Source organism: Sardina pilchardus, chromosome 17 (assembly GCF_963854185.1).
Source record: "Sardina pilchardus chromosome 17, fSarPil1.1, whole genome shotgun sequence".
NCBI lineage: Eukaryota > Metazoa > Chordata > Actinopteri > Clupeiformes > Clupeidae > Sardina > Sardina pilchardus.
Genome location: NC_085010.1, coordinates 29,814,604 through 29,829,754, shown reverse-complemented (window position 1 = coordinate 29,829,754; position 15,151 = coordinate 29,814,604). Strand labels below are relative to the sequence as shown.

Below are 15,151 nucleotides of genomic sequence, written 5' to 3'. Positions count from 1 at the left end.
TCATGCTCTTCACCTTCATGCACAAATTCATCACTGACAATAAATAATTGTAAATTAGGGCGCCTAGAGAGATTTTAGACGATTTTGCTATTGAATATAGCCTAATTTAGTGACTATGGGAGAGGGGTCTTACATCATTGCACAAGCATCCTTTCCCTCAAGAGTAGTTATTAATAGTACATTCCTAGTGTATTTGGTGATTAATCAGAACTATACTTGTATTTAAATGTATAGTTTTTGTCCTTGTCCTAGACTCTATACTTATCCTTGTCTAGTTCACTAAGGTTGAATACCACACATGAAATGAATGTCTATTCAAATTAGTGAGAAAAAACTGTTTATTTTATACTGGAACAACATAAAATCTGTTTCCTTGGGGACCCTCATAATGGTAATGTACTTCCTCCCTCAAAGTTAAGGTGGTTTATTGCTTGATTAATTCATACATCTGTATCCAGTTGTATGTTGCATGTTTTTATACTTTCGGGTTATGCCTTAATTTGTAGGCGTGTTTTAACATCTTTTAAGTTTATTTTCGTAATAGATATATAGCCTATATATTTGTAGTAGACACTGATATTTGCTGCTGCAATTGAATGAGTAAATAGTACCAAACTCTCCTACTAATGAATCAGCTGGCTGAACCTTGAAAAGCGATACAGCCTTACTTTTGCTTAGTTTCCAGTTGCCCGAGCTGTAATACACTACAGTGGCTGGTGGAGTACACCTCTGTTTTAATGTTGCTCGGCACAACATAGGGCCTCCTTAAAATCCAGGGCAACATGTCTGCCTGGGAATGACTCAGTGAGGCGGACCAGGGACCACACACACAGCATGCAAGCCCCAAGCTGGAGCAACTGGCCAAAACTCTCTCTCTCTCTCTCTTTCTCTCTCTCTCTCTCTCTCTCTCATTCCCTCCCTCTGTCATTTTCTCCGCCTTCTCCCTACAATCGCACATACAATTTTGAGACAACACACAGGCAAACAAAATACCCAACTGACTAAACACAAATAAGTAATACTTTACAACATGTTTGTAGAGTATAATTTGTGTAGCCTGTAACAAAATTAGTTGTGATGGCTAAATAAACTATAACTATAATTTAATCAATGTGTTTGCAATACCTTTGATGGAATATTGGGTCAATTAGCAGAAGTATAACAGTGTCATCTATTGTGTGTGTGTGTGTGTGTGTGTGTGTGTGTGTGTGTGTGTGTGTTCGCTTGTGAGTGTGTGGAGGGTAATAGTGTGTGTGTGCCTGCTTGACTGCATATGTTTGTTTTAGGAAATCTCGTACAGGCATTCATTTCCAGGAGGATTGATCCCTGCAATGGGCTTTCAGAATACATATTCCTAATATAAAGAATATATTTTCAGGTGATACAAAGTTCTCATAAAACCATACTCCAATATTTAAGCCCCTTCACTTCTAGTCCCAGAATTTACTTTAAAGCACTATTGCTTGTTTAGCCTATACATATACTGTAACTGCATTAGTTATCAGACATGCACCAGCACACACCTTCCACCTCTCAGGTCACAGGAGAACTTAACATGGTTCAGGTCACAGGAGAACTAAACATGGTTCAGGACTCACAGGAGAACTAAACATGGTTCAGGACTCACAGGAGAACTAAACATGGTTCAGGACTCACAGGAGAACTAAACATGGTTCAACTCTGGAACCAACTCCTGGTCTGGATGGACTCAAAAAAGCCCCAAATGTAACAGTTGCCACTTGCCAGTTTCAAATCAAGAGCGAACTGTTCTCATCTTTCTGCTAACTGATTAAAATACATTCCTTAATCAAATGCACTCCTTTAATTGCTTGGTGTATTTTATGTATTCCACTCATCCGATCCTGGAATTTACTATTTAAATGATTTATAACTCTTGCCTTTCTATGCTTTTATTCACTATTATTTTTTGCTCTTGTTTATGTACACTGAATTACCCTGAGTATGAAATGCTCTAATTAAATGTGCCTTAGAACATGTTTATTAAAAAACAAAGTTTGGGAGGAGCCCATAGGGTTGATTGACAGCCATCACTGCCCCACTTCTATTTCTAAACCCTTTAAACCTGCCCACTACATCATATGGTCCAGTGTTGCAAAGCCTTCTTATTGATATTACCCCTCATCCACTGGGGGTGTCAGCCGACATCACATGCACACATCTCCCCTATAGGCATCCCAGAACCACAGCCTGCTATCAAGCCAAATACACTCGTTCTCAACACTTGATATCAAACAATCCAACGGCCGATTACTGAAATATTGCTCCGTTTACATGAAAATGGTGCAGGGCTGGTTAACACATGATATGGTCTCTATACCATAAGTCAACTTTTTCATGCAATACCATCCTGTTGGCTGGCACAAAATAAACATGACATTTTTGTGGTATCTGAAGACCAGATTGTTACAGATTCCTTTAGCAATAACAGGAAGAGTGCACTACGGGACAGAGTGAGATGCTGAACTCTCTTGCGAGTCCTCCCTCAGTACATTTCATATAGCTGCAGGATATCTGCGCATCTCAACAAGCTAAATTTCTAAAGACTTTTTAGAGACATTATTAAGACCATGATGAATTAAATTTAAGGCTTACGTGAAATACGACAAAGTTCCGGAATTACGTTCAAAGTAGTAGTTGCAGTTTTATTATGGTACGAATATCTTGGACCTATGACACACGGCACGCACTATGAATGCCACAAACACATTTCTTTCTCTCTCAAAAAAAGATGTGATGGAAGCGGTAAATAAAAATAGCTATTTAAGACTTAACTGAATGTTATTCGAGACCTACGTATATCTGAACGTATTTAAGATTTTTTTAAAGGTATAAAATTGAGATATTATTTTATACATTTTAAGACACTGTGGAAGTCTGAAGTTGAAATGTTGCCCATGGATACAGAAGACTAACATAATTAAAAATCACATGAGAACATTACATCAAAACTAGATGTACCCCAGAGCGGTACACAATATGTATCTCCAGCGTTACTAGTTGGTGTGTATGTGTGTGCCTGCATGTGTGTGTTCCAGGTTATAACTGAGAATGTGTGTGTGCCTGCATGTGTGTGTTCCAGATTATAACTGTGAATGTGTCACACAGTTTATGTGTGTGTGTGTGTGTGTATGTGTTTGTGAGAGCTTGTCAGTGACTCAATGTTCAAGGTCAATGGGTGAAAAGGCAAAATTCAATATATTGTTGACATATTCATGAATTCATGAAACTTGGGGCATGCCCACAGGCTGTCAGGGTTATCACAAGTTGGTGCAGTTCAGAAGATCTCAACCAGACTGGGGATTAAACCTGGTAACCCCCAGGCTGGAAACCTCCCTATTTCTCTATCCAACTTCCGTTACAAATCTGCGGGGACCAATCACAGACTGGCTTATTCACCTGGCGCACCCGGATCACTGGTATGATTGTTTGATGGACTATCCAATTACATTTGAACTATGCCCGTTGGTCACACCAAGTAAGTAGTGCAGTACATTTGCTATGCATTAGAAAATACAGATAGACTCCCAAGACTAATGTTGAATCTTAAAAGGTTGTCTGGTGATAGCCAGGCTAGACTGTACACCCGTCGGCCTGTAGATGGTGGTGTTGAGCAAAGGGTGTCTGGTAGAGGATGGTTAGAAGAGGAGTTACATGGCAGGACTGTCACACTCACACACATATAAACACACACATCATGCACACACACAGGCACGCATACACAAACACACGCATGTTCATGCACGCACACACACACACACACACACACACACACACACACACACACACACACACATATATAAACACACGCACGGCACGTACAAGTATACACAAAAGTTGCAAGAGAAGGGGATGGAGTAGTAAATGAAGACAAACAAACAAACAAACAAAAATCTTCTGTGAAAGTCTAGTGCTACTTGGGCCCACCAAATTTCATGGCCCCCGGTGTTTCAATGTCCCGGGAATCGAAGTTGTTGACAGGGAAAAATAGTAAATTAATTAATTAAAAAATAAAATTAAAAACGTTCACATTCCCAGTTCAATTATGACCACTACGCTAGCGGTAGTCATAATAATCTTCACATTGGCACGAGTAGTGCATGGATAGCTCATTGATCATTGTCAGAAGACATTTTGTTTAGGAAGATATTTTATATATTTTTATATTGGCAGGAGATTCAAGTTTTTTTTAAAAAAAGGTAAATATGTTTATTGAAAATCAAGAAAACATGTATTTCAATGTTCAAAAACACGTAAATGAATACATGATTGAAACATTATGACTGGATAAAAACAGCTTGAATGGATACAAATAGCTCACTGGGAACTAACAGGATAGTACAAAACAATGTAGCCCTTACATTGACTTGTATAAAGTATGTAAAAGTCTCTTTACTGGACAGATTCAACTCATCAAACAAAAGAATATCACATTCCATATGGATGTGCAGCCAGATGTACAAAACTCCCTGCTTTTTTGTCCAATGTCCATTGACCTTGGAATTGTTGAAAGCCTCACAAATTGTGATTTTAAATGGCACTACTGAGCATAAGGATAGGTTGCCATCTGAAGGTGATCTTTTGACTCCACAGAGTTCAACTCAGGCTGGTGCTATAGAAACAGCAACTCAGCAACGATATCCATCAACTGATGTTGAAAGGATAATCATGTTCCTTCTGTACAAAGTTTCCTTGAATAAAAATATATAGAAGAAGAGGAGCCTGACGGGAGGAGACCAGAAGCTCCATCAGAATATGTACCAGTCAGTCATCCTTACATCCATTGGCAGCTTACAGTACAGTGCACATCGGCAATAAGGGCAGAACATTGGCCTTGGTCCTCACTCCAGTTCTGAAGCGTGGGGAGCACGGTCCATGGAACACGAATCCATCCCACAGAGCCAGCCCGGTCAACGAAATGGATCTGACCGGTGGGCCACGCTGTACTGCTGAAGCTGGATCTGGTCCTTGATCTGATTGATGAGATTTTGTGACAAGAAGATCCCAACAAGCTGTTGAACACAATGAGGAAATAATTAGAGAACTAAACATCGAATGTTTACGGTGACCTTAAAAAAAAGCTTGCTAGGCCTCACACATCGGGAGTGTGGGAAATGTCTCCACAAATACGCTCTTACCTGAGGGACGGCCAAACCCAGGGCTATGCCTCCTAGAAGGAACAGGTTGCTGTGGATCCAGTTGACCAGCTTGTCTATGCAGCCACTGGTATTGATGACCTCTCCTGCTTTGCTATCACTGAGCTGCTGGGTCTCATACCCACACATGGTGTTTATTACGGACTGGCATGGAGAGAGGGAGGACACAGAATGAGAACAACTCCAGGGCAGGCACAACCTCTTCACACCAGCAGATCATTCATTGTATTATGTAAATTGAGTCACACACACACACACACACACACACACACACACACACACACACACACACAAATTGAAACACAGAGTGAAGGAACCTTTTAGGAATGAAGGAATTAAGTCAATCCTCACTTTACACTCTTCAAAGCAAAGGTGAACAAATCAAATCACATCACTAACCTTGTCTTCAGAGCGCAAGCAGCAAGAGAAGGGCACACCACAGCTCTCACGGCTGCGGAACTGGCTCTTGGTCTGACTGTCGGTGCAGTTGAAGTACATGTTCTGGGACCAGTCTTTATAGGAAATACCGCCACAGCAGCTAAACTGGGACATTGATCATCGACAGATTTTACATCCGACTGCAGGAGACAAACACCACTACTGACATAGTACTGTACTGTATAGGCCTAGTAATTCTATTTTGTTACTGTTTATATAATATTTCACTTTTTTGCTCATTTTCATTTGACACTATACTTACTGCTTAGGGGTAGCAAGATTTATCTAAGCTTTATTTTACAGTAAATATGTATAAATATGAAAATAAAACAAACCCTGTAAAGATTATTTGCAACATATTATAGTCGCCTGGTAAACAAAGACCGATGACATCAACATGGGTAGATAATAAACATTTGTCCAATATTGAATTATATATTGAATACAGTAAAATGTTCTGCATTAATAATTGTAGTTCTCACCTCTTTCTGACCAAAGTCGATGAGATTTTGTAAATCCAGATCATCCCTGTAATGGACAATGGCTCTGTTTATGACCTCAGTCACTTTGCCCCGGGCCTATGAGAGTAAAAAAAAATATCATCCCTATTCAAAATTTTATTCTCTCGATTGGATTACCACATCAAAACCACCAAACATTCTCCTTGAAACTATAAACACGATTAAATGTCTCTAGTCACAAAGCTTGTATCTAAGACATCTTACAAGACAACAGCACTCAAAATGTATTTTATGGAAATCTTTTATTGTTTCTGAGTTCTGTCATTACAAGCAACAGTCAGCAGAGGGCGTATGTCCTCTTTGGCTCCATCAATAAGAAACCATCTAGTCTTACTGACTGACTAGAAGGCGTCTTACTGACAAGGGTTTATTGTGCCATTTCCTCTTTCTTTTTTAAGCACTGATGGGACGCTGCGTAGGCCCACACCGAACAGGAAGTGTGACTTCATTAAAAGTTAACAAACTGCCTCTTCTGCAATGTGTCAGGAAAAGGCAGGAGATGCCAAGGCAAGTTCAGAAGGTTGCAAACTAAAAATGTGCATAGTATACTGTACCTTATCAGAGAACACGAACCCCAGAATGCCAGCAGCCAGCTGCAGCAGGAAGATCACCGTGAGACAAATGGTAAACTGAAAGAGGGGAAAAGGGGGAATCAGAAGGAGGAGCTATGAGGACATAGAATAGGGAAGGTGATCATGGACATGTTCTCTAACGTAATCAGCTGTTGCACAGTTCAGCACTTGATGATGGCTCCCTGTTGCTTATCGCTGTACGTGTGAGTGGGACAGAACTGGTTGTTGTTTCACAGTACAGCAGCCTATTTACTTTACATTCCTATATTGTGTTTATTTATTTTTTTAAAGTATATTTTTGCCTTTATTTTGACAGGACAGTGAAGAAGCAGACAGGAAGTGAGTGGGGCGAGTGGAGTGGGGGGATTGCCCACGGGGACCCAGGTTCGAGTCATTTCCTGATCCCACCTCATCTCTCTCTCCCACTTGCTTCCTGTCACTCTCCACAGTACTGTCAATTAAAGGCCTAAAAGCCCCTAAAGAAACAAACAAACAAACAAACAAACAAACAAACAAACGACCTAGGTCCCTGTGGGCACCCAGACCCACATGTGATGATAGATAGTGTTTATTGTCCTATAAGGCTATTCTTTTTCACACAAGTCATTTACATTCCACAAAAAGCGTCATACAGCATCACAAATAACATATGTTATATGTTATATGTGATATGTAATATATGTTATATGCCCCTCCTCAACAAGCAAAGGTGGACAGTGCAGACAACATCAACACAAAAGAATAGGGGGGGGGGGGGTGCAGTGATGGCTGAGGGTACAAAACCACTACACTCTTAAAGTGTGGTATGAGCGCTGCAGCCAGTGGCACCACAGCTTCCCCCACCCCTGGCCCTGACTGTGCGTAGCCACATTTTCCCAGCAATACACAAATGCCTCAGATAGAACATCCTCTTCAGTGTTTGTAAAGCATGACACATTTCCATGGAACATCCTCTCAGTTCAGTGTGCAGAAAGCTCGACACACGTTTCCATTCTTAATAGACATGTTTCAGCGATAGAGCCTATACCACCCAGATCACTAAGATCACAACAAAAGTAAATTTTAGACAAACCCATTGTGAATACTAAACATGGTGAAGCAGCACTCAGCTACTATTGCTCACCTCTGGAACCAACTTCCTAAAAGCATCCAGAAAGCCCCAACACTCTCTTGTTTTAAATCAAGACTTAAGACTAAACTCTTTTCAGGTGCCTTCTGTTAAAGGAAATAACACTTCACCGTTTTTTCATATTAAACTACGTTATTCCCTTAACTAAGACGAGTTGATACATACCTCTCGCGTTTCAATGCGTGCACTCACTGGCTCTGGCGCGCGGCACTACTTTGATAGCACTTAGGTAGCCCAGTTTATTCATTAGGATCCAAACAGAGATGAATTTAGAAACGACCAAACACCTCTCTACTAAAACACAGTAACACGAGTAGTCACACGACCAAGTACGGTGAGACAAAGACTTAGACTCGGCGCAGTAATATCCTCACTCCAAAGTGAAACTGAAAGTGCAAGAGTGATGATACTAATGCGCCGAGTCGAAGTGCTCCCAAGTGTTATTCCGCCACACAACATAGTTACCCCTCTTACCTGCTCAGAAATGCACCACGTTTTATTTTGTCTCACCATACTTGGTCATGTGACTACTTGTGTAACTGTATTTTAATAGGGGAAACATGGAGGTGTTTGGTTGCTTCTAATTTCATCTCTGTTTGGATCCTAATGAATGAACTGGGCTAGCTAAGTGCTATCAAAGTAGCGCCGCGCACCAGAGCCAGTGAGTGCACACATTGAAACGTGAGAGGTATGTATCAACTCGTCTTAGTTAAGGGAATAACATAATTTAATATGAAAAAACTGTGAAGTGTTCCTTTAAGAGGAGAGGGACTATCCAACTTGTTATAGGCTAGTGCTCAGTTCAACACCCAGCACAATAAATTCTGAAGTTTTGAGCAACATATGCTGCCATTCAGATTACCTCTTTTTCAGGGAAGACTGAATATTTAAAGCAAACAATGCCAAAATTAATTCTGCACATATTCAAACAGTATGGGTCTATAGAAGAAGAGTCTAGGTGTTGAAATGGTCTATATGCAGTACAGAACTGTCAAATTGGGTAGGCTACATCATGGAATAAAAAACAAAAACATAATCAAAAAAGACCCCAGACTGTTGAGCGGCTGAAATCCTATGGGAAAGGAATGGTCCAAAAATTATCTTCTTAAACCCACTAAAAATTACGCCACTGACCAAGAAAACCGGATATAAAGCGAAAAGCTGTTTTGAAGGCGCACTATCACAAAATGTAAGCAGCCCTTAGCAACAAGTTCCACTCTCAGGCAACGATTTGCCCACAGGACGAATATCCTTATATATTTGTATTCATTCATTCTAACATTATTGGGTTAAGTGTTGCTTTTTTCAGGCTGTTTTCAAATGTAAGACCTTCAGTAGTGAACGTAAATGAAAAGTGTAAAACTGATTTGTCATTGACTATGAGACCTATGAGTTTTTATTTGCATTTCACAACAACGTCCCTACTTTTTCTGATTTGAGGTTGTAGAATATGACTCAGATATAATACGCCGTCACCATGGATACAGCTGCCCCGAGCTCTCTGGGTGCTGCGGAAAGAGGAGTGGCATCTTACTGTTTGCAGAAGGCAGATGTTTTCCCTGAGGGAGCCGATACACCCACAGAAGGTGATGAGGAACATGAGGGAGCCCACCACGATCAGCAGGGTGGCAGGGTCCACCGTCAGGTGCGCCATGGCTGCCTCTGGGGGGGGGGCACAGGGAGAAAAGACGTAATGACAGAATGAGTGGAGCAGATGTCATCCATACAGAGAGAGAGAGAGAGAGAGAGAGAGAGAGAGAGAGAGAGAGAGAGAGAGGGAGGGAGGAAGAAAGAAAGAAAGAAAGAAAGAAAGAAAGAGAGAGAGAGAGAGAGAGAGAGAATGACCTGGCTGACTGATTGTTCGTGTTTAAAACTCTAATAAGTCATGCCCCAAGGCTACACTAAAACAGTGCTCAGAGCTGCTCTACAGTAACCTGTCTAATCACAACCACACCTCCTAAAGCATGTTCAAACAGACTTATACGCCATCATTCCCAATCCTCCAGATATGAAAAAAGAGCCACTGTTCCTGAGGGGAATTTCTTTTTGTGAATTTCGATAATATGACTGTTTGTGTGAGACTCAAGAAGCTTTTGTGTAGAATTTAGGCCTACGTGTTTGATTGAAATCACCTACCTGCATGTTTCGTCATACGTGCGTACACACCAATCGAGATCAGAACCAGTGAAATCACCTGTGAAAGACAAGAGGTACAAGACTTGTCATGTGCTTTTGATCTTGGGTTCAGTGTGAAACAAAGTCACCATTTGTATACACATCGTATGAAAGAAACAGGAAATAGGTGCTCAGTGGGGCTCAGTGTAATCAGTGTAACTTACAGGCTCTCAGGGTTTATTGCTTAAGCATGGAAAGGTAACGATGTAGAATATGGTCATCTTATTTTTCTTCAAATTTCAATACAAATGCTTCCTAACACAGTATGGTAACTATATGACTGATATTACTGTATGTTTAACTGTATGACTAGGACATATTTCACATCATAGAGATTTTTTTAAGTAACCCTTTTTTATGTAATTGTCAGGCTTTGGTATAACAGTATTTGCATTCCAAAATAATTACACCGCTGTGGTGATATAAATCTATCTAAATCTTGCTAATACACCAAGGTGCAGGTGTGTGATTCTAACATCATATTCTTTTTGTCAAATTCAGTAATTTTCTCTTCCAGTTGGGCTCAATGGGATACAAGAAATCAGACCAAGAAAACAATCCCAGCCAATCAACTGGATGATTCAAGAGCGCGAAAGGGAGAGGTGTGGATTCCTAGTGCTCAAATATAACCTTTTGCCAAATTGAAATACTAGGCCTAACTCTATCTTTAGAAAAACGTGGACGTGGATTTCAATATTGCACGCCCTACTGCTCAGGTGTTAAAGTACAGATACAGTGTATCAATATTTACCATTTGTTTAATTTGGTTCAGCTACTACAATTGAGATTATCAATGATGACAATAGGCTACATGCAGGAAAGGCTCTCTGTACGCTCGTTTGTTTCCGATGGAGCCAGGTGTGTTTGAGCCTGCCGCTATTGGTAATGCAATTAGTATCTACACGGACCCGGTTGGATGCCGCACCTGGGAATCAGCACGTTACGACAAAGAAAGATTTATATGTGTTGAAATTGTTATTATTAGTTGAACTAGATATTCAGTGTCAGGGTGGAAGATTTAACGAGCATAATATAACAGAAGATGCCGTTACAACAGTTTAATTTCCACCGGAAATAAATGAGTGTACTGGAAGAGCCTTTTGTGCACCTAGTCTATTTACACACACTAATGTTTACCATCTAGATCTATCTATAGTAGTGGATGATCTTTGGCCAACTGAGCACAGTTGCAGGACTAAACAATAGACCTATATATATATAGAATTCAGACATATGCCATGGCCTCATTTTAACCCTGAGCAAAGCTACTACACATATTTTTGTTTCTTTGAGAGTTTGTGAACATAAACATATACAGTTCAATGTGAAAGAAAACAGCAGCATCACAAAAAAAACATCTCTAAAACTATGTGTATGGCTGTTTAAGAATTTCAAATGAAGTAGCAGATTCACTTGGCAAAACACAACAAACAAACAAACAAACAAACAAACAAACAAACAAAAACTGTAGGGTAAAGTCAGGTCAGTGACATTGTAAGAGTGCCTCTCAAAGACGCTTTCACATCCCTGTCCGGAGTGTCCGCTCAGGGCACACTCAGCTTTCCCAACACAATATGAGGAAACCAGCAAATCCTTCCCTCAAATGGCTCTCAGGTTACCATGAAACACCAGGGCCCACGGAGGGCAAAACAGTATCTAGTGGCCTACTCAACAAAGGACTTGAGAGAGTGAGTTTCTGGACAAACAAGACAAGCCAGATTTATTTTCCCAACATCCATGGTGACTCTATTTCAAATGGGCAAACAAATACATTTCACCAATGTAAGCATAGAGAACTGATAAAGAGCAAGACTCATGAATTCCAGTTAACATCATCAGTGTGTTTGACACCGAAAACTTTCAGCCATTAATCCAAGCCTTGCTTGGCTCAAAATGACAAAAAAGAACACAAACGCTACATCAAATATCAAAATATCTTTTTCACTTTTATCTTGCTAGAAGTTGGGTTGTTGAAGGAAAACTGCATGTCCCTGTATCCTTTCAGCCTATGATCCCAGCTTTTCTTTTGCACTAGTCTTTGAAGTTTCATGTCAAGTACACATTCCACAGAGTTTTGTCAGAAATACAGCAAGCAGCTGCATGCTTTTTATTAACAAAACACTGTGCAAAAATATGTGGTGCATTACACTGGACATTATACAATACTAGAAACTTTCCTGTAATTAATGGCTGTCATGAACGCCATTACACCACAGCTTGATATGGTGAATGACCAAAATCCTGTAGTCAAGAATAGGTCACACTGACTCTACTGACTAACCATTTCTCCTGAGGCAGGAATAATGCAAGTGACCCACCAATGACCATATTTGGGAGAGTTAACAATTAACTAGCAAACAAGATAAACAATGCTACCAGTGTACCATGAGCAAAACAATCCTTTCGTCGATTCTAGCTTGCCACTTTGTTTTGGGTCAGACCACAGACGCTTCCTGGCTCTACACATACACTATCCAAACATCACATAACAGTCACATAAACCACATGTCTGAGGTAACTTTTGAATTCCGCTCAACAGATCCTAGCAAGAATCTGTAGAAAAAATCTGCAATAACAGGCCTGTTGTTGTGCCTGGTGGGTCTTAGTTCCAAATCTCCTTATAGATGGCCCAGGGGTGCCGGGGACACCTGACATTGTAACGCCATAGCACCAGTCAGTGTTGACGATTGCCAGACCATAAATTACTTCAAATTCAACCCTGAACACGATTACAAATTCACAGGGGCTACAGCTGACAATGTAGAATGTTTTAACTTAACGTACGGGCCTGTTAGACACAATATGCACTATTCTTGATCCTGAATAAACACAGTGGCATCATAACCTAGTTTCAGTTCAACTCACTGAGGGTGTCATTTCATTCCATGAAAGTGTAAAACGTACGCTATGAGTGTGACAAAAGATCATTAATGTATAGCCTACCCATGCCCTAAGAAGGTCAATTGTTTGGTCAGCACATGATAAGGGCAATGTGAGAGACAAGTGGACAATGACAAAAATGTAAAACTGTATTCCCCAACACTGAGCAACTACTAGAGAACTGCAACTGCTGGTAGATTAGATCACTTCCTGTCATCACACATATGCTGAGACAAAGAGTTTCCATTACACTGTGATTACTTTGAAAAACACTCTTAGCATTTGAAAGTGCTCATGTTCTTTGATGCATGTTAAAGACTAAAGCAGAGTGCGTGAGGCCCTCTTTGCACAAAACCCTGTTACACTATCAGCATATGAATAAATTAAACTTGCTGCTTAGCAACAGTCCATCTTAATAGTGTAAAAGCCACATTGGAGTTTTGTAAATCAATCAAGTATATTTTAGGATCCTTTCACAGTCCTAAGAAAGACCTTGACAACTTTTCACTAGCCTACTCTGAGGGTTCAGTGACAACTGAAACCAACAAATGAGAGGAAGTTGATGACCGACAGTGTCATTATCATGATAGTCTAGGTCAGATGTGATAACAGCCTACAACATTATCAGTTCAAGACACAGTCCCCTGGATTAGGCTACAAGTCCTGCTTTGGGCTAAATTTGTCATGAACCTGAAATTCTTTCCTCTGGTAAATTATAATTTATAAAACCTGAAACTCCATTAACAATAAGCCTAACTTATCTAACCTATAAAATTAATCTGGAAAGTTTTCAAATAGCCTAGGTTAGAATAGGCTAGACCTAGGCAACAAAATTTAAATCATGTGTAGGTTATCCAATGGCATAGCCTATAGCCTACAGCCTACGCCACAATTATATCGACAAATTTACGGATAGTAGTGACAAAGAAGATCCTCCTTACCCAGAATATCATGTTAAAAAAGAAAAGGACGTATTTCACAACTGGGCTGACAAAGCTGAACTCGTCTCTCGACTGCGCTCCTCTTTTCCCCATGTTGAAAACTATAAGAAATTCCAGACAATCCGGCGAGTGCTGGACTGAGCGTAGCCTAGTCTATTTTACACGTTCCGTCCAGGTCAAGTAGGTTACAGCAGACGCCGGTCATTAGATCTACAGATGTTTTCTGTTTTGATGGGACGTCAACCAGGCTATGCAGTCAGCCTACGTAGGAGAGTCGGTAATGAGTGCGCTTCCTTCATGATGTGCTAACTTGTTGGCGCTTGTTGGTCTTCACAAGGTATTTCCTTATTCAGTCAAGAGCGGCAGCGCAGAAATCACAAGTGCAGAACTAGCGCGTGGCTCAGTTGGAATCAAGTAGTGGGCGTTCCTCTTCAGCATAAGTCACCTGTCGATAAGGGGCGTGGCCATATCTTGCAGGTAGTTAGGCCTATGGGCCAGTCTCTATAATAATGACCTATTAAGTATTAACTAAGAAACACTAACATTAACTTCTGCTTGTTTTGTTTTATTAAAATGGGCCTTATCAGTCCATATTTAGAATGAGTTTCAGCACGTAACAACAGGCTATAAAAAATATTAGGCTTAGGCCTACAGTGAATTTAAACCTATAATAATAATGATTGCCAATTGTGCATTCAAACTTGAGCACAGTGTCACCTGCTGTGGCAGAGTGTAGGACAATGAGCTCATTCAACAAGGCATGATACCAGTCACCCTCAATAATACGAGACTGTCGACCCTGCTGTCAGCATGTTCCAGCTCTTATTGTATCACTCTACCCTTATTCCCTCCTCCCCCATCTCAGCAGACTATGCACTCTGATTAACTCCCATTAACCACAAATGTGAAAGCAGCAGACAACATATCCTATGAAGACAGATATCCTTTAGCCCTACTTTCCATTACATTTTGCTCTTTCTCTCTCTTTTTTGCTGATGTGAAGATATCATTGACCTGTGTGTCTCATACGCAACATGCTGCTTCAACAAGACATTGGGCCAAGAGAGGAGGGGGAAGTTCAATAGTGGAAGAGGTCATAGGGAACAGAGGCACTCTTTGGCTGTAGTCTCTCTTAATCATTGGCAGACCTCCTGGGTAAATATTCTCATAGAGGGTCTGAGTGCCAGCTCGCTGTTGGGTGTATATGCCAGATCTGGTAGGTTTACCACTTAAGGGAGAATACTGTACAGGCCTTGTTAACCACTCATCTACAAATAACTGTTTGTACACAGCTCCCTCTTCTGGCTGTATGGTCATGTTG

At 40.6% G+C, this 15,151-nt stretch overlaps 1 protein-coding gene across 1 annotated transcript; it reads right to left on the bottom strand.

The window, feature by feature from the left end:
• Positions 1-4,194: 4,194 nt before the first annotated feature.
• tspan33a (tetraspanin 33a) lies at positions 4,195-14,227 on the bottom strand. Its single transcript, XM_062518322.1, has 8 exons — positions 13,831-14,227; positions 9,971-10,028; positions 9,369-9,496; positions 6,688-6,762; positions 6,095-6,190; positions 5,574-5,717; positions 5,157-5,318; positions 4,195-5,030 (listed from the first exon to the last, which is right to left on the bottom strand). The coding sequence occupies exons 1-8, from the start codon at positions 13,921-13,923 to the stop codon at positions 4,929-4,931; spliced, it is 858 nt and encodes a 285-aa protein (XP_062374306.1). The 5' UTR covers positions 13,924-14,227; the 3' UTR covers positions 4,195-4,928.
• Positions 14,228-15,151: the final 924 nt, after the last annotated feature.